The sequence below is a fragment of the Macrotis lagotis genome, chromosome 1 (genome assembly GCF_037893015.1).
Source record: "Macrotis lagotis isolate mMagLag1 chromosome 1, bilby.v1.9.chrom.fasta, whole genome shotgun sequence".
Lineage (NCBI taxonomy): Eukaryota > Metazoa > Chordata > Mammalia > Peramelemorphia > Peramelidae > Macrotis > Macrotis lagotis.
Genome location: NC_133658.1, coordinates 642,996,889 through 643,016,101, shown reverse-complemented (window position 1 = coordinate 643,016,101; position 19,213 = coordinate 642,996,889). Strand labels below are relative to the sequence as shown.

Genomic DNA, 19,213 nt, shown 5'->3' with positions numbered 1-19,213 from the left:
CTCCCTCCGGTCCATTCTGTATATTCCAAATCAAGAGGTACAAGTAATATCCTTCAGAGCCTAAAGATAAAGCTGAGATGAACAAAGCCAGTCCTACAGCAAACCTTGGGCCACCATTTCTCCAAATTATCCTCCTTTGTTCCCAAAACCTGTTGGCAGCCATACCTGAGTGACTTCTAGGTCATGAAACCACTTACAACTGAAAAAGAAAAGAAGTGTGTTAACCCTTCCACCAAGAAAGCCAGGTCCTCTGCTCTGAGCAGATAGTTGGAGAGAGCAGTAGGAGAAAGAGAGAGAAGGGAAACTGCCCCCTTCTTGCCCCAGAATTCTGAAGAAGGAAGCTTACAGTAGTAGAGCTTACTTGGTTATTTACTGAGAACCATCCCCAGATCATCTCTGGGAGGATACTGGGTTCAGCTAGTGATAGTACTACTAGTGTCCACACTAGGGTATCCCACCTTTACCTCTTAGTATTCTGCCCAAAGGAATGTAAATTTTGACCACTGAAACTTGGCAAGATATCTTGGGGTTTATAGGCCCAAATCACTCTGGCTGTCATTGATTGGCCAACAATAGGTCCCAGGCCAACCCTACTTGCTCATTGTTTAGGCATTGACTGGCTCAGAATGAATATAAATAGCAATTGTTTCTGTTTTGAACGGAAACTCGAAGACTTTCCCTTTCTCAGATTGATTTTTTTTTTTGCCTACGTAAAAGAAGCCATTTTTTGCTTCATTTCTTTCTGACCTGCCTTAATCATTGAATGGGCATTGCCTCAGTCAAACTGAAACTTGTTAAAGATCTTAACTTAAAAGGGCCAAAGTTCTCCCATTGCATCCAAAGGTATCACCAGTCATCCTGATCCACACACATGTGGTCACTGGACCCAGTCAAGGAGGCTGTTGATTTTGCACAGCCCCTCCCCCCCTCACTTAAGTCTAATTCACTTGCATGTCACAGAATCACCTCCCTGATGTTATGGTCCTTTTTGAGAATGAAGGACAAACAGCAATATGTTTTTTGTTTTGTTTTTTATTTTTGACAAGAAAAAAAGACAATAGCATCAGGTGGAAAACATGTTTGTTTTTAATGGCAGCAAATCAGGATCCCTGCTTCTGGGAGCCACCAAGCTTTGAACATTATTGTGAGTCTGGGTAAACAAATAAGGAGAAGGCACCAAAGAGAAAAGAAGACATCTGCCAGTACCCTTTAAATTCATAAAGAGAACATGATTTGGTTCAGGAAGAAGGAGGAGGGGATAGTGTGGGTAGGGAGATGGTCATTGTCTTCACAACTAATCTCTCCAGGAACATGGGGCAAGCCTGGGTCATAGTAAGTAGAAGAGACCGAGATGACAATCAGACACTCATACCCAAATTCTCAGGGATAGTAAGAATGACTTGGCCCTTAAAATGCTAAGGAGTCCACCTTACTCCACTACTCTCACACCTACCCCAACAAAATGAGAGCAAGCAAGTCCTACCAGAGGTAACAGACAACAGTCCCATGGATGTGATCTGAATTCACCAGAGTTTAAGGAGCACAGGTAGAATATGCCATATCAAGACAGTGCTGTCACCGTCCCCTTCACTATCCCAAGTTCTGAAGAGATCCTCCCAAATCAGAGAAGGACCTTCCCACCACCATACACAAGGCCATAAAGGGACAAGGTGGTGAGTACTAATGACTAGGACAACTCTGTGCTTCAGCTCCCCGGGCCAGCTAAATGCTCCAACAGAGATTTGACTTCACCCTCCACCCGGAGCAGCTGGGCTTTGCGCCAGGGATTGAGGGTGGCACCCCGGCTGTCTTCCAGGTCTCGAAGTAGCATCGATAGGTGGCGCTGGACCCGGCCTCGCTCCCAGCTGTTTAAGTTGCGCTGAATTTCACCCAGGATCACAGACCAGTGCTCCGACACAGCTGTGCCCTCAGTCAGTGATGCCACCAGTCGAGCCCCTCCAGGAGTAGCACCTTCCAGATCCCGTAGTCTCTTCCGGCCCTCTGGGCTCAACTCATTGAAGTATAGGCTAGTGGGGAGAGGAGAAAGAGGGGAGTGATTCATCAAGAGGCACAGTGGAAAAGGCAAAGATAAGGGAGAAAGGACAAAAAAGCAATGAGAGGCAGTAGAAAAGAGAGAAGTGATTGATTGAAAGTTAGAAATGAGAGCCTGGTGGTTAATGGGGGCATTGAGAGCAGGATGGTGACAGACCACAGGCACAATGTCAATCAAAGCCAGTGTGGGAACTGGGGGTTAGAACCCAAAGAGAAGAGTAGTGGAAGAAGGAAAGGAAGGAACCAAACATAGATGCATCAGGGCTAAGGAAGGACCAGAAGAGTTTAAATCTAAAGATGTGAAGACTGAGGGGGAACCTCTACATGGTAGGTTCCAAGAGTAGCCAAAAACAAAGAAAGGGGGAAGAATATCTGGTCTTGAAAAGGTGGAAGCTGGGACAGAAGACTAGGGAATGAATGAGTACTCACTGTAACAGCTCCAGAGAGGGGTGTTCCCTGGCAGCCCTGGCCAGGTCAAGGGCTGCTGCATCACCTGCTCCATTATAAGCCACATTCAGCTCCCGCAGCTGTTGGTTTCGTTTCAGGTGGGTAGCTAGCAGCTCCAGGCCTTCATCAGCAAGCCCAGTGTGCAGTAGAGACAGGTGGGTCAAGGAAGTGTTCCCACTCAGCCCTTCTACCAATAGGGCCAGGCCTGCTGCTGTGAGGGGATTGTTGGAGAGGCTGCAGTAGGAGAAGGGAGGAGAGATATTGGAAACTGATGCTCCCTCCCCACCTCAGAATTCTTTTTTTTAATTAATTATTTTTTTCTTAATAGTGTTTTTCCTAATTACATGTAAAGACAGTTTTTTCAACATTCATTTTTGTTAAGATTTTTGAGTTCTACATTTTTCTTTCTCCTTCTCTTCCCTCTTTTCTCCCCTTGAGAGTAATTAATCTGATAGAGGTTACACTTATAGTAAACACATTTCCTTATTAGTCATATCATAAAAGATAACCTCAGAGGGAGACCACACAGTCAAAAACAGTTACCAAGAATTAACACCAGGGCCCTCCCAAGGAGGATGTTGGATTCAGAGCTGGTAAATGCCTGCCCATTCACATGACAGATGAAATTTATTTAGCATCACAGGAACTAGAATTGGGAGAGACCTAAGCTATCATCTAGTCAAAAGGATGATTTTTTTTGGTAAAGGACTCTTCTGGAAGTCTGGTGAAATATATGAATCCTTTCTCAAAATGAAAGTTTTGGTTGCATAAATAACTTTACACATAAAAATAAATAAATTAGTGCATGAATAACAATATGTGTATAAATAAATTTGTGCATGAAATGATAAATTACTAAATTTATGCATAAATAAAATACATATACATAATACATAAAATACAAAGAAAATCATTATATTGAAGAATCTATAAATTCATTTTTTAAAATCAAGTTCACATTCTAAGGTGAGAATCCTTGCTCTAATTCAATTGTCTAATTTATAGATAAGAAAACTGAGTCAGGGAAGAAGAAATTATGTGTCCTGGTCACATAAATAGTAAACAGTGGAACCAAAATTTGAATCAGGTCCTTTGATCCAGATTCAGTGTTCTTTCCACTACACCAGTGATATCAAACTCAAACAGAAATTCTTATCCTCACTTAAAGATTCTTGCAGGCTGCATATTGACTTAGCCATAAAGTATCATGTTATCTATGTTTTATTATATTTCTATTTATTTTGTTAATTATTTTTCAATTACATTTTAATCTGGTTCAGATGGCTCTCATTTTTTCCCCTCTAATTTCCTGAGTCCGTGGTTATGCTGCCTGCTAGCCTGAGACTTCTCAGACAGTGATTCCTTTATTCATCGAAAGCAGCTTTGAAGAGATCACCGCTGGAGGAAGCCATAAGGGGGTCAAGTATGACTTACATATAGTAGAGAGGCATTTAAAATTCGAAAAGAATCAGGTAACTGGGGAAAAGTCTTTGTAGCAAGTTTTTTCTAATGAAGGTTTCAGATTGAGGACTTGCTACAGTAGATAGAGCAATAGGCCTGGAGTCAGGAAGACCTGAGTTCAAATCTAGCCTCAGATACACACCATCCTGAACAAGTTGCTTTAACCTCTGTGCCTCAATTTCCTAAACTATAAAATAGTGATAATACTAGCACCAACCTCTTAAAGTTGTTGTGAGAATGAAGTAAAATAGTACTTAGCATATTATCTGGCACATAGTAGATGCTTTTATCAAAGCTTTGTTGTTCAATCATTCAGTTGTGTCCAACTCTTTGTGGTCCCATGGACAACATCAAGACTTTCTGTCTTCCACTATGAGAAAGTCTGTCCAAGTTCATGTTCATTGCTTCCATGACAATGTCTACCCACCTCATACTCTACCCCTTCTCCTCACCTTCAATCTTTCCCAACATCAGGTTCTTCTCCAATCAGTCCCTGTCTTTTCATTATATGACCAAAGCTTCAGCTTCAGCATTTGACTTTTCCAATGAAAAATTCCTCGAAATAATTTAAGTATTGACTGATTTGAACTCCATGCTGCTTAAAGGACTCTCAAAAGTCTGCTACAGAACCATAATTTGAAAACATCAATCCTGGGGCATTCAGCTTTCTTTATAGCCCAACTTTCATTGCCATACATTACTAATGGAAAAGCCATAACTTTGACTACACAAACCTATGTCAGTATAGTAATATTTGCTTTTTAGTGCATTGTCCAGATTTGTCATAACTTTCTTTTCTAAGAAGTGTCTTTTAATCAGTGGTTGTAGTGGTTGTCTGTAGCATTCTTTGAGTCTAAGAATATAAAACTTGACCTCGCTTCCATTTCTTCTCCCACTATTTGCCCAAAATTGATGGGACCAGATGTCATCTTAGTTGCTTTTTGTTTTTTTAATGTTAAACTTCAAGTCAGTGTTTATACTCTCCTCTTTTATCCTCATCAAAGGGGGAATATTAATTTTTCTTCACATTCTACCATTAGAGTGATATCATTTGCATAGTCAAAGTTTTTTATATTTCTTCTGGCACTCTGACATTTTGCCTGACATTTTGCATAATGAGTTAAATAAAGTAATCATCTAAAACCTTCTCATACTCCTTTTCTGATCTTAAACCAATCAGTTGTTCCATGTTCAGTTCTAATGTTGCTTCTTGACCACCTGGAACTTCCTTAAGAGACAAGTAAGATGCTCTGGTATTCTTATTTCTTTGAGAATTTGTCATATTTGGTTGTGATCCCAAGAGTAACAGTTACAAAGATAGTGTAGTCTATGAAGCAGAAGTAAATGTTTTTCTGGTGCTTTCTCCATAATCTGGTGAATACTGGCAATTTGGTTTCTAGTTTCTCTGCCTCTTCAGAAACTACTCTGCTCTTCTGGTCGTTCTTGGCTCACATGTTGCTGAAACCTAGTTTGTAAAATCTTAAGTATAATCTTGCTGGCAAGTGAAATGAGTGCAATTGTTCAGTAATTTGAACATTCTTTGACACTGCTCTTCTTTGGGATTGGAACATAAATTGATCTTTTTCCAATCTAGCAGTCACTGATGAATTTTCCAAATTTACTAGCATATTGAGTGAAGTACTTTAACAGCATCATCTTAAAGAATTTTAATAGCTCAACAGGAATTCTGTCATGTAAACTTAACCTTATTATCATCAATCCTTCTTAAAGTTGACCTAATATCATTCTCCAGGATCAGGGGTAAGGAACCTTTTTGCTGCCAAGGGTTATTGGGTATTTATAACATCATTTGTGGGCTATATTTGGTCAAACATTTAATTAATTCACCCCTAAAAAGCTCCTGAATTTATTGAATTTTGAGTCCTGCCTTGGCAATGCCAGACCAATATAACCCGCAGGATGGAGTTTCCCTTGATCTAGATCATTATACAGTAATACCATCATGTAGTATTAAAGCTAACTATTATTATTTTTGCTAAGCTATAGATAGAAAACTGATTCAACTTTATGAGAATAACAGTCATTTCTCAATTGTTAAATGATCAAAGGATATGAAGAAGTTCCAAGCAATCAATAGCATATGAAAAATGCTCCAAATAATTAATAATTATATATTTAAAGCAATCCTGAGGTTATACTTCATATTTATAAAATTGATGAAGTTGACAAATATGGAAAATCAGAGAGATTATTAGAAATGGGCATATTAATGTAATTTTAAAAGTATATTTTATTTAGTTAGTTAAATATTCCCCAATTACATATTATTAATATACAGGAATTATATACTACTCAAGCCATTCTGGAAAAAGAAACTGAAAGTATGGTCTTCCAAATTAATAAACTGTGCATACTCTTTGACCTGAAATACCACTAGAAGACCTCTACCCCAAAAAAATTAAAGAGAAAAAGGAAATCTATGTACAAAAATACTTATAGTAACTCTTTATGATGGCAAAGAACTGAAAAATGAGGAAATACCCAACAATTGAGGAATAGATGAAAAATTATCATATATGTATGCAATAGAATACAATTGTGCTAGATGAAATGATGAAAGATTTCAGAGAAACCTTGGAACACTTGAATGAACTGGTACAGAGTGAATTAAATAGAACTGAAAAATATCTTTGACAAACTTTAGAACTCTGATCAAAGCAACAACCAACCATGACTCCAGAAGACTTGTGATAAAAACATGCTACCCACCTTCTTATAGAAAGGCAATAGACTCAGGGGACATATTGAAACATATATATATAGATATAGATATATAGATATAGATATACTTGGAAATGACCAATGTGAAATTTTTTTTGCTCAACTATGCATATTTGTTACAAGAGTTTTGTTCTCTCTTTTTTCAATAAGGAGAGGTGAGGGATGGAAGGGAAAGACAGTAAATTTTAGTTAATTAAAAAAATGAAATATTTTTAAGAGTTAGCCAGAGTTCTTCCTTGTCCCCCCACCATGTACAGAGTGCCTGTATATGAGAAAATTGTGGACACTAAGTGAACCACACTAACTCCATCTTGTGACAATTTTGAAGCTGACTCAGTTCCCTTTCTATTGAATTCACAATTTCTGTCCTGTGGGGAGGGGGAACTTTATTGCATTGTTTGAACCTAGCTCTGTATGACTGGGAAGCTGGACCACCTCCACCCATTGCTTAGAGACCCTTAACTGACTGGGTCAGTTAGATCTCAGTCAGAGCCAAAGTTGATGCAAGAAGTTTTCTGACAAGCATACATCAAGAAACCCACCATGTAGCTTAACTGAAAACTGGCCTCATCCTGATTAATCAGTTCCAGTTTCCTTGTTTGCTCTCTCCCATACAATTCAGAAAGCTTCCAATTAGAATTAGAAGTCAGATTACCTAATCTTGTCTCCTGATTTATATCCTGTTGTTTTATTTTAATGGTTAAAAATAAGTCTTCCCCTGTTTTTTAGGTGCCAAAAGGTGAGAAGGCTTGCTCCTGATTTATTATGCAATTGTCATGCATTGCTTAATAAATCCATATACTCAGAAGCTCAAATTTTGTTTCCTCAATCATTTCAATCAGTCCACATGCTACAGTTGGTTTTGTTTTTTTTGGTTTGGGGTTTAGTTTCTTTGGGTTGTATTTTGCATAGTCAGCCAGGTCAAGAAACAGAACTCCAGTCACCAGGTCAGTCTTTTAGGAAAACTCCCTAGAGTACTCCCAATTACTCGGGTCAGACTTCCTCTCCTCAATTTCAAATTATTCTGAACCAAGGAAAGGTTTACCCTCACCCTGAAGGTTGGAGAGGATTACTTCCTTTAAGAAAACAATGATTAGCAGCTCTTTTTATGGTGGTAAAGAATTGGAAACTGAGGAAATGCCCATTAATTGGGAAATGGCTGTACAATTTATGATATATGAATGTTATGGAATGGACTGTTCTATAAGAATGATCAGACTCTAGAAAAACATGGAACAAATTACAGGAACTAATGCTGAGTGAAGGGAGCAGAATCAAGAGAACATTGTACACATTAACCACAACATTGAGTTGAAACCTTGATGGATGCAGCAGCTCTCAGAAGTTCAGAGGGTTAGGACAATGCAGAGACCTGCTACAGACAATGTTATCCCAGGAAGATATATACAGGAAGAAAAAAACAAAACAAAACCAAAAAAAATCCTACAGAATCTGAATGAACACTACCTTAATTTTTAAAAAATTTCTCTTATGTTTTGCTTTCCTATCTCATGGTTTTCTTTATTTTCCCCTTAATCCTAATTCCTCATACAGAACATGATTAATTTGTAAACATGTTGAACACAAATGTGTATGTACAATATTCACCAGACAGTTCACTGCTGAGGGGAGGAGGGGTGGGAAGGGAGGGTGGAAGGAAATTATGTAACAAAAATATGCATATGCATGTGAATGAATAACATGTAATTAGAAAAATAAAATATCAATTAAAAAAAAAGAAAATGGTGATTTCCCGTAACAGTAAAATACCAAAGTATTTTCCCTTGGATAAAATTTATTTTGGCATGAGATCAAAAGAAGAGTGCTCTTAGGGAAATTCTTGTTGGCCTGGAACTTTGCATATAGAAGTGGAGAAAGTGACCAAAAGATAGGACTCTCGAATTATGCTAAAATATATGAAAATACAAATAGGTCTCAAATTTGGTGGCAAATTATGAAATTAGACTTTCAGAAGAAGACTGGTTGATAGTTGTCCTTTGTTATTGAAGAGGACCAAAATGATATCACTGTCAGAGTTATGTTACAGTGTATCCAACTGTGGCCGATTAGACCAATAGGAGCTCAGAGGTCTCTACCACAGACCATTTGAACATTTAGAGTAAAGCATAAGGAAAGTATGGGTTTGTCTTATTGTTTTGCCTGTGGTTTTTTTCTTTGTAAAATGCAGGAAATTCTTTGTTGTGTGTCATGTTTAGTGTTGTTTGTCAATTTTGCTACCTTGAAAGATTTCTAAGGGGAAAATGCAGCCAACCAGAAAACTGCTTTAAAAGCTACACCCATAGAGTTTAGAATGCTGGGGAAGATTAATAAAGTTTCATGGAAACAGTTCTCCTTTGTTGCTGTTGTTCTTGTTCACTGGTTTCAGTCACGTCTGACTCTTTGTAGTCACGTAGACCTTTGGCATAGATACTGGAGTGGTTTGCCATTTCCTTCTCCAGTAGTAAACAGAGGTAGCTACTTGCCCCAATAGAGGTAGGAAGCTTCTGAGACTGAATTTGAACTCAGGTCTTGGTGACTCCAAGCCTATCCACTATGCCACCTAGGTTCCTCAAAGTAGTTCTCCTAGCTTTTCTGTCATCTGTCCTTCCTTTTCAAAAAGGACCAGTGACATCTTTGGTCATGTCTAGACTTGCAAGTGAATTGGATTTAAGCAAGGCAGAGTTGAACAAAGTTGTCAGCCACATCCTCTCTTCTGAAGTCATCAAAGTCAAAAGTCAAGACTATTAGTGATAACCCACAATACAGTAATGAACCTTAGCTTCTTTGATGCCTGACCAAGCTCTAAGTGCTCCCCAGTGTCACCTTCATGGCCACTGAAACAGATTGTTCTCATTTGTCCATTCTGTCCGGGGAAGTCTTCACATGCTTTGGATACACAGATTTGAGACCTGTCAGTTACCCTGCACCCCATTTAGACTGTCTGCCCAAATGACTTACTAGTCTGCAGCTGCACATGCTGTAGCTTCTTGGAGCAACAGGTTAAGAGTTAGGTGAAGCAGGTGGACACCAGAGGTAGACCAGTACTGAAAGGGACTTGACAAGCTCTAAGACCACAGGTGCTGATCTTCCTGAGGACCCCATGCACCGCCCCCCGCCCCCCCCTTTCTGTAATCTGATACTTTTTCTCTATCATTTCAGTCTTGGGCGCATTGGGATTACAGAAATAAAATCAATCAAAAATAGGAAAACTTATTCCTGGTTTGTGTCAGTATAAATGAATTCCAAATTCCATATTACAGTAATAGCTAACAACATCTTAGTGGATTTTTAAGGTTTGGAGACTAAGGAGATTGTAAATTAATCAAGTTGCTTATTATCATGGAAAGAGGGAGGGAAGGAAGGGAGGCAGAAAAATGTGGAACTCAAAATCTTAAAAAACTATATATGGGGGCGGCTAGGTGGCATAGTGGATAAAGCACCGGCCCTGGAGTCAGGAGTACCTGGGTTCAAATCCGGTCTCAGACACTTAATAATTACCTAGCTGTGTGGCCTCGGGCAAGCCACTTAACCCCATTTGCCTTGCAAAAAACCTAAAAAAGAAACTGTATACGTAGGGGAAGCTAGGTGACGCAGTGGATAGAGCACCAGCTCTGGAGTCAGTATGACCTGAGTTCAAATCCAACCTCAGACACTTAATAATTGCCTAGCTGTGGGACCTTGGGCAAGTTATCTAACCCCATTGCCTTAAATAAATTAAAAAAAAAATTTTTAAACTATATATGTAATGGAAAAATAATTTTTTTTAAAAAATATGCTTCATTCAGCATCCAGTTCTTTAACTGGATATGGATAGCATTTTTCTTCATTAAATCATTGTGTTGCTAAGAAGAACTGAATCATTCATAGTTGATCATCATACTGATACTGTGTGCATTATTTTCCAAATTTTGATCATTTCAGTTTATTAGTCTTTCCAGGTTTTTTAGAAATATGTCTGTTAATCATTTCTTATAACACAATAGTGTTCCATTACATTCATAGTGACAACTTTTCAGTAATTTCCCAATTAATAGACATCCCCTCAATTTCATTATTTTGCCATCACAAAAAGGACTATTATAAATATTTTTGTATATGTAGATCTTTTCTCCTTTTTTATAATTTCTTTGGGATACAGACCCAGGAATAGTATTGCTGGCTTTTAGAGGGTATACACAATTTTATTGCCCTTTGGGTATAGTTCCAAATTACCTTCCAGAATGGTTGGATCAGTTCACAAGTCCATCAACAATGCATTAGTATACCAGTTTTCCCATATCATCTAGAACACTTATCATTTTTCTTTCCTATCAGATTAGCCAATCTGATGGTGTGAGTTATCTCAGTGTTGTTCTGATTTGCATTTCTCTAATCAAAAGTGATTTGGAACACTTCTTCATATGACCATGGATAGCTTTGATTTCTTTATATGAAAACTACCTGTTCATATCCTTTGACTATTTATCAATTGAGGAATAGCTTGAATTCTTATAAATTTGACTCAGTTTTCTATATATTTGATAAATGTGGCCTTTATCAAAACCACTTGCTGTAAAAAATTATGGTCTCAACTTTTTGCTTTTCTTCTCATCTTGGTTGTATTTGTTTTATTTGTACAAAAGTTTTTTTTAATTTAACATAATCAAAATGAACTATTTTTAAGTTATCCTTTCTTGGTCATGAAAAGAGAAAAGCTTGGTTAAATCAGAGAGCAACTTAAAAATGAATAAAATTTAATTAAAGAATGGAAAAGGTGATTTAAACTGAAAAGAAATCTCTGAAAAGAGACTCTTTTCCATCCCCCCATGGATGCCTGCACGATGAATAGATATTAACAATTAGGGGAAGAAGTCGATCAGGTACTAGAAATGGCTTTTGGGAAGACTGAAATAGAATTTTCAAAGTATCATAAGGTAGAATTAATTGTATAAGTAAATTAGAAGCCATATTAGAAAGAAACCATTCATTTGTAAGCTAATGAAAGTATATTCATTTATACTGCTATCAAAAGGTATCAGAATTGCAAGTGATCAGGGCTATGTGAAATTTTGCACCAAATTGCAAAGGAGAAATTCTATGCAATAAAGATTAGGTAGTTAGATAATTTGAGAAATGACTAGAGAAATACAGTTCTCTGCCCCTAAAAGACCATTCTGGGGGCATTTAGAATTTAGAACCATTTAGAATCTCAATTAGCTCCAAAACAAGATGATGGGAATTTGAGGCTGCCACCTGGAATCTTTACCTAGCTTTTGCCCAGGGTTAAAACCAAAAAATCTCAAGGAAAGAGAGGGTAGGGATAAATTAAAAGCACTCAAGAAATTCAGTTGGATCTTTTAGAGTGATTTTTAAAAGAAAATAAAAAGTTTGTGAAAAAATAAAAGTATTACTGTGAATGATTTGAAAATTTACTAAGTTGATTGGGTTCTAAATTTTAAAATGAGTGCCTATTAGCCCTGGAAAATTGAGATTTTAATTTAGATTTAATTTGTTTGAGATTTGTCCTGTAAATGAATTATGATGTGGTGAAATGTGTTCTTCCTATTAACTGTGGTACCAGATACAAAAGAAATTTTTTTTAATGCAAGGAAACCTGAATTACACTGTGGTTTCAGACATTTATTAGCTATCTGATCTTTTTGTTGTTGTTGTTTTGGTTTTTAGGTTTTTTCAAGGCAAATGGGGTTAAGTGGCTTGCCCAAGGCCACACAGCTAGGTAATTATTAAGTATCTGAGACCAGAGTTGAACCCGGGTACTCCTGACTCCAGAGATGGTGCTTTATCCACTGCACCACCTAACTTCCCCTAGCTATCTGATCTTAAGCAAGTTCTCTCTCTCTCTCTCTCTCTCTCTCTCTCTCTCTCTCTCTCTCTCTCTCTCTCTCTCTCTCTCTCTCTCTCTTTTTAAGATTTTGCAAGGCAATGGGGTTAAGGGCTTGCCCGAGGCCACAAGGCTAGGTAATTAGTGTCTGAGGTCAGATTTGAACCCAGGTATTCCTGACTCCAAGGCCAGTGCTCTATCTACTACGCCACCTAGCCACCCCAAATTATCTCTTGATTAAGCAAGATAACTTGCTTAAAATCAGACAGCTAATAAATTTCTCAGTTTCCTGATCTATAAAGAAGAAAGTAATAATAGTACCCACCCCCCTGGGTTATTGTGAAAATCAAGATGATATACTGAGAATACTATTGTTCTGTAAGAAATTGTGAGCTAGCCAATATGACCAGAAAGGGCAATGATCAGTGTTGGAAGGGATGTGGAAAATCTAGGACACTAATACATTGATGGTATTGTTGTGAACTCATCCAACATTTCTTGAGAGCAATTTGGAATTATGCCCAAAAGGCAACAAATATTTGCATACCCTTTGATCCAGCAATACCACTACTGGGTCTATACCCTGAAGAGATCATGAAAAAGGGTAAAAACACCATCTGTACAAAAATGTTCATAGCAGCTCTGTTTGTGGTAGCAAAGAAATGGAAACTGAGGAAATGCCCATCAATTGGGGAATGGCTTAACAAACTGTGGTATATATGTATGTGATGGAACACTATTCTTCTATTAGAAACCAGGAGAGATAGGAATTCTGGGAAGCCTGGAAGGATCTGAGTGAACTGATGCTGAGTGAGATGAGCAGAATCAGAAGAACATTGTACACCCTAACAGCAACATGGGGGTGATGATCAACTTTAAGGGACTTGCTCATACCAACAGGGCAACAATCAGGCACAATTTTGGGATATCTGCGATGGAGAACATCATTTGTATCCAGAGAAAGAATTGTGGAGTTTGAACGAAGACTAAAGATTTTCTATATACCTTTTAATTTTTTAATTTAATTCTTTGAAAAATTGTGTTATTATGTAATTCTGCTATATCTCACACTATATGTTTTTTTCCTTAAGGAAATCATTTCTCTCTCATCACATTCAACTTAGATCAATGCATACTATGGAAATGATGTAAAGACTAACAAACTACCTTCTGTAGGGGGTGGGGTGGGGGGAAGCAAGATTGGGGAGGAAATTATAAAACTGAAAATAAATAAAACCTTTCTAAAATTAAAAAAAAATCATGAGCTAAGTGAAGCAAGCTGAACCAGGAGAACATTGTACACATTAACAGCAACACTGTGTGATGATCATCTATGAGGGACTTAGTTCCTCTTGGCAGTTTAGTGATCAAGGACAATTCTAAAAGACTTGTGATAGGAAAATGCATCTGCATCCAGAGAAAGAACTATGGAGTCTGAATGCAGACCAATGCATACTATTTTCAATTTTTAAATCTTGTTTTATGTTTTTTTCCTTTCTCGTGCTTTTTCCCCTTTAGTTCTAATTCTCCTTTTACAATGTGACTAATATGGAAATATATTAAGCATGATTGTACATATATAGATTATATCAGATTACTCACTGTCATTGGGGAGGGGGGGAAGAAAGGGAGAAAGGTAGAAAAATGTGGAACTCAAAAGCTTACGAAAAATGAACTATCTTTGCATGTAATTGAAAAATTAATATAACAAAAAAAGATATGCTGTCTGGGAAGTGCTTAACACAATGCCTGATATATGATAAGCATTATATAAATTGATTATTGCTGTTATTATTTTTCCTTCATTGAAAAATTTCTTAGGGGCAGTGAGGTGATGCAATGGATGGAGCATGAGGTTTGAAATAAGTAAGATTCAATCTTCCTGAGATCAAATCCTGCCTCAGATATTTACTAGCTGTATTACTCTGGGAAAGTCACTTCACCTAGTTTATCTCAGTTTCCTCATATGTAAAATAATCTGGCAAAGGAAGTAGCAAACCATTTCAGTGTCTCTGCCAAGATAGAATCATGAAGACTCCATCATATGAGTGAATTGACTGAATAACCAAAATTCTGAATTTTAGGTATAATTAGTATAAAATGCCAAAGGTGATAAGATTAATGTTTTCTATGAGAGATAATCTGCAAATGGGGCAGCTAGGTGGCACAGTGAATAGAGCACCAGCCTTGGAGTCAGGAGGAAATGAATTCAAATCCAGCCAGATACTTAATAATTACTTAGCTGACTGAATGTGGTCAAGTCACTTAACCCCATTGCCTTGCAAAAAAAAAAAAAGACAATTTGGAAATGCATTGGGCTGAATTGACTCCCTCTGATTGGTAACAAATTTTATATCATGTTTTAAACACTTAATATTGTATATATTATTACACATTTCTGAATTCTTATTTGCAAATGTTGAGAAATCATTGTATCAGAAATGCAGTTAAAAAAACATCCTTTTTATATGGATGTTGGCAGAATATGAATTGACCTATTAAAAGAATGTGACCCCCCCACACATAAGAATAGAGCCAAGATGGTGTAAAGAAGCCAGGAAAGATGTATGAGTTCCTCCCATTTTCCTTTAAAAATAATGTGAAATCAAGCCTCTAAAAGAATTCTGTAAGGGGCGGCTAGGTGGCGCAGTGGATAGAGCACCGGCCCTGGAGTCAGGAGTACCTGAGTTCAAATCCGCCCTCAGATATTTACTAATTACCTAGCTGTGTGGCCTTGGGCAAGCCACTTAATCCCATTTGCCTTGCAAAAAAATAAAATAATATATATATATATATATATCAGTATCAAAAAGATGAGCCTTCATTTCAGGGAAGAATTTGGGAATATTAAAAAAATTCTTAAAAAAAATCTATCATTATCCACAGGGAATAGGGGATGGGAAAAGGGAAAGATAAGGGAAGAAGGAACTGATAAAAGGGAAGGTAAGAATATAAGTGAAAATAAACTGAAAGTTAAATTTTTAAAAGAAAAGTCAAAGGGGAAAGGTAGTAAAATTTTGCTGAGGAGGAATAAGAGGAAAGGAAAGAGAAAAATATAAATGGAGAAAGATAGCATGGAGGGAAATAGAAAATTAGTAATCTTAACTGTAAATGTGAATGGGATGAACTATCCCATAGAACAGAAGTAGATAGAAGAATAGATTAAAAACCAGAATCCTACAAGATGTTGTTTACAAGAAACACATTTGAAATAGAGAGATACACGCAAGGTAAAGAAAAATGTTGGACCAAAATATATTATGCCTCAGCTGATGTAAAAAAAAATCAGGGGTAGGGATCCTGATCTCAGATAAAGTAAAAGCAAAATTGATATAATTAAAAGGAATAAGGAAGGAAACTACATCTTCTTAAAAGGTACCATTGGTAATGAAGCTGTCATTACTAAATATGTATGTACCTAGTGGTATAGTATCCAGACTCCCAGAGGATAAGCAGAGTGAATTACAAGGAGACATAGACAGCAGAATTTTAATAATGGGAGACCTCAATCTCCCTCTCTCAGAACTAGATAAATCTAAACACAAAATAAACAAGAAGGAAATTAAGAAGGTGAATGAAATCTTAGAATACTTAGATATGATAGCTCTGTGGAGAAAACTTAATAGGTATAGAAAAACTTAATGGGCAGTACATGGCACCTGTACCAAAACTGACCATGTACTAGGGCACAAAAACCTTATAATTGGAAATTAAATAACTTTTTTCTTAAATAATGGTGGATCAAACAGCAAATAATAGAAATAATCGATAATTGTATCTCAGAAAATGAAACTACAGCGGCAGCTAGGTGGTGTAATGGATAAAGCACCGGCCCTGGAATCAGGAGTACCTGGGTTCAAATCCGATCTCAGACACTTAATAATTACCTAGCTGTGTGGCCTTGGGCAAGCCACTTAACCCCATTTGCCTTGCAAAAACCTAAAAAAAAAAAAAACTACATCATACCAAAATTAATGGGATGTAGCCATGGCAGTTTTGAGGAGAAACTTTATATCTCTAAATGCCTATAGGTTGTTTACAATGTTTACATATGAAGCAGAGATAAATTTATGGGGTGCAGCCAAAGCAGTACTTATGGGAAATTTTATCTCTAAATACTTACAGGAATAAAATAGAGAAAAAGTAGATCAGTGAATAGGACGTGCAACTTAAAAAGCTAGAAAATGAACAAATTAAAAATCCCCAATTAAACACCAAATTGGAAATTGTAAAAATTGAAGGAGAGATTATTAAATCAAAAGAAAACAATTGAAATAATAAATAAAACTTAGAACTGGTTTTATAGGAAAAGCCAATAAAATAGATAAACCTTTGGTTAATTTGTTTAAGAAAAAGAAGGAAGAAACCATATTACTAGTATAAAAAACTGAAAAAGGTGAATTCACCATCAATGAAGAGGAAATTAAAGTAATCATTAGAAGCTATATTATTACCCAACTATTTGTCAATAAATCTGAGAATCTAAATTGCCCAGATTAGCAGGAGAAAAAAAATTCTTAAATAATCCTAATTTAGAAAAAAGAAATTGAAAAAGTCATCAATGAACTCCCTAAGAAAAATAATCCAGGGTCAGATAGATTTACAAGTAAATTCTACCAAATTTAAAGAATAATTAATTCCAATACCAAAAAACTATTTGGAAAAATGGGTTAAGAAGGCAACCTACCAAATTCCTTTTATGACACACATGGTGTTGATATCTAAAGAAAGAAGAGCCAAAACCAAAAAAGAAAATTATAGATCAGTTTCCTTAATGACTATTGATACAAATACTTTAAATAAAAAATTAGCAAAGAGATTACATCAATTTATCCTAGGATAAAACTGCAATAAAGCCTAGGGTACCCTATGGCCACCAGGAACACAGGACTGGTTTAATATTAAGAAAACTATTAGCATAATTGACTATATCAATAACAAAATCAATAGAAATCATATGATTATCTCAATAGGTACATAAAGAGCATTTGACAAAATACAGCACTGCATTTCTATTAAAAATACTAGAGAACATAGGGGAGAAATGGAGCTTTCCTTGAAATGATAAGTAGTATCTAAACCATCAACAAGTACTATCTGTATGGGGATAGCTAGAGACCTTCCCAAAAATTTCAGGGATGAAACAAGGATGCCCATTATCACAACTATTATTCAGTATTATACTGGAAATATTAGCCTGAGTACTAAGAAAAGAAAAAGAAATTGAAGGAATTAGAATAGGCAATGAGGAAACAAAACTATTACTCTATTAGATGTTATGTTGGTGTTAGAAATCCTAGAGAATCAACTAAAAAATAATTGAAATAATTACAACTTTAGCGAAATCACATCATCAGCATTTCTATATATTAGAAACAAAGTCTAGCAGCTAGAGATTACTCCATGATTGGCTGGACTACCTCTACCTGTTGCATAGAGACCCTTAATTAAGGACTCACAAATTACAACTCAAGTAGCCATAAATCTTACCTGAAAACTGGTCCCATATTGAATATGGACACTTTGGGGAGGGAGGAATGGGACACCTCTTTTTCTGATTTCAGGAAATTGCTTCTGTTTGTTCTCCCCCACTCAACTCAAAACCTTAATCTGTCCTTCAATAAAAAATAAGATTATCTAATCTTGTATCCTGGTATATATTCTGCTAATTGGTTTCTTTTAATGCATAAAAATCTGTCTCCCTCTGTATTTGTGGTCTAGGACCAACCTGAGGATGCTTGGTCTTGATTTATGATGTAATTGACATGCATTGATCCATAAATCAATTGACTCAGAAGATTGAACCTTTATTTCCTTAGTCATTTCACTCAATCCACCCACCATATTACATGACCCTCAGTCTTTTTTTTAGCACCAGTTTCCACTTTAAGATGACACCTTCTCTATCTGGTATTGGCTAAGAAATAGAGTGCTGGATCAGTGGAATAAAGTACAAAAGAAACAGTGGTAGGGGCCACTAGGTGGCACAGTGGATAGAGCACCAGTCCTGGAGTCAGGAGTACCTGAGTTCAAATCCAGCCTCAGACACTTAATAATTACCTAGCAGTGTGGCCTTGGTCAAGCCACTTAACCCCATTTGCCTTGCAAAAACCAAAAAAAAAAAAACCCACTGGTAAATGAATCTAGTAATCTGCTGTTTAATAAACCCAAAGATTCCAGCTTCTGAAATATGAACTCATTCTTTGATGAAAATTAGAAGATAATACGGCAGAAACTAGGCATAGACCAACATCTCACATCCTATACCAAAAGAAGTTTGAAATGAGTACAGGATTTATATATAAAAGGTGATATAATAAGCTAATCAGGAGAACAAGGAGTAGTTTACCTATCAGATCTATGGAAAAGGGAGCAGTTTATGACCAAAGAAGAGATAGAGAATATTATAAAATGCATAATGGATAATTCTAATTACATTGAATTGAAAAGATTTTGTACAAATAAAACCAATGCAACCAATTAAAAGGATAGCAGTAAGTTGGGAAACAATTTTTACAACTAGTATTTCTAAAAAAAAGGACTCATTTCTAAAATATATAGAGAACTAAGTTAAATTTATAAGAATACAAGTCATTCCTCAATTGATAAATGATTAAAGGATATGAAAAGGCAATTCTCAGATGAAGAAATTAAAGTTATCTATAGTCAAATAGCTCTAATTTATTATGG

The 19,213-nt window shown here is 36.5% G+C and overlaps 1 protein-coding gene across 2 annotated transcripts in view; it reads right to left on the bottom strand.

The window, feature by feature from the left end:
- Positions 1 to 1,010: 1,010 nt before the first annotated feature.
- Positions 1,011 to 19,213, bottom strand: part of NLRX1 (NLR family member X1) — a 30,868-nt gene continuing 12,665 nt past the window's right edge. For both annotated transcript variants that reach the window (XM_074215240.1, XM_074215239.1), the window contains exons 9-10: positions 2,482 to 2,733; positions 1,011 to 2,027 (exon numbers count right to left, since the gene is read on the bottom strand). In XM_074215240.1, coding sequence (XP_074071341.1) covers positions 1,706 to 2,027; positions 2,482 to 2,733 — 574 coding nt within the window. In that variant the 3' untranslated portion in view covers positions 1,011 to 1,705. The remainder of the gene's footprint in view (positions 2,028 to 2,481; positions 2,734 to 19,213) is intronic.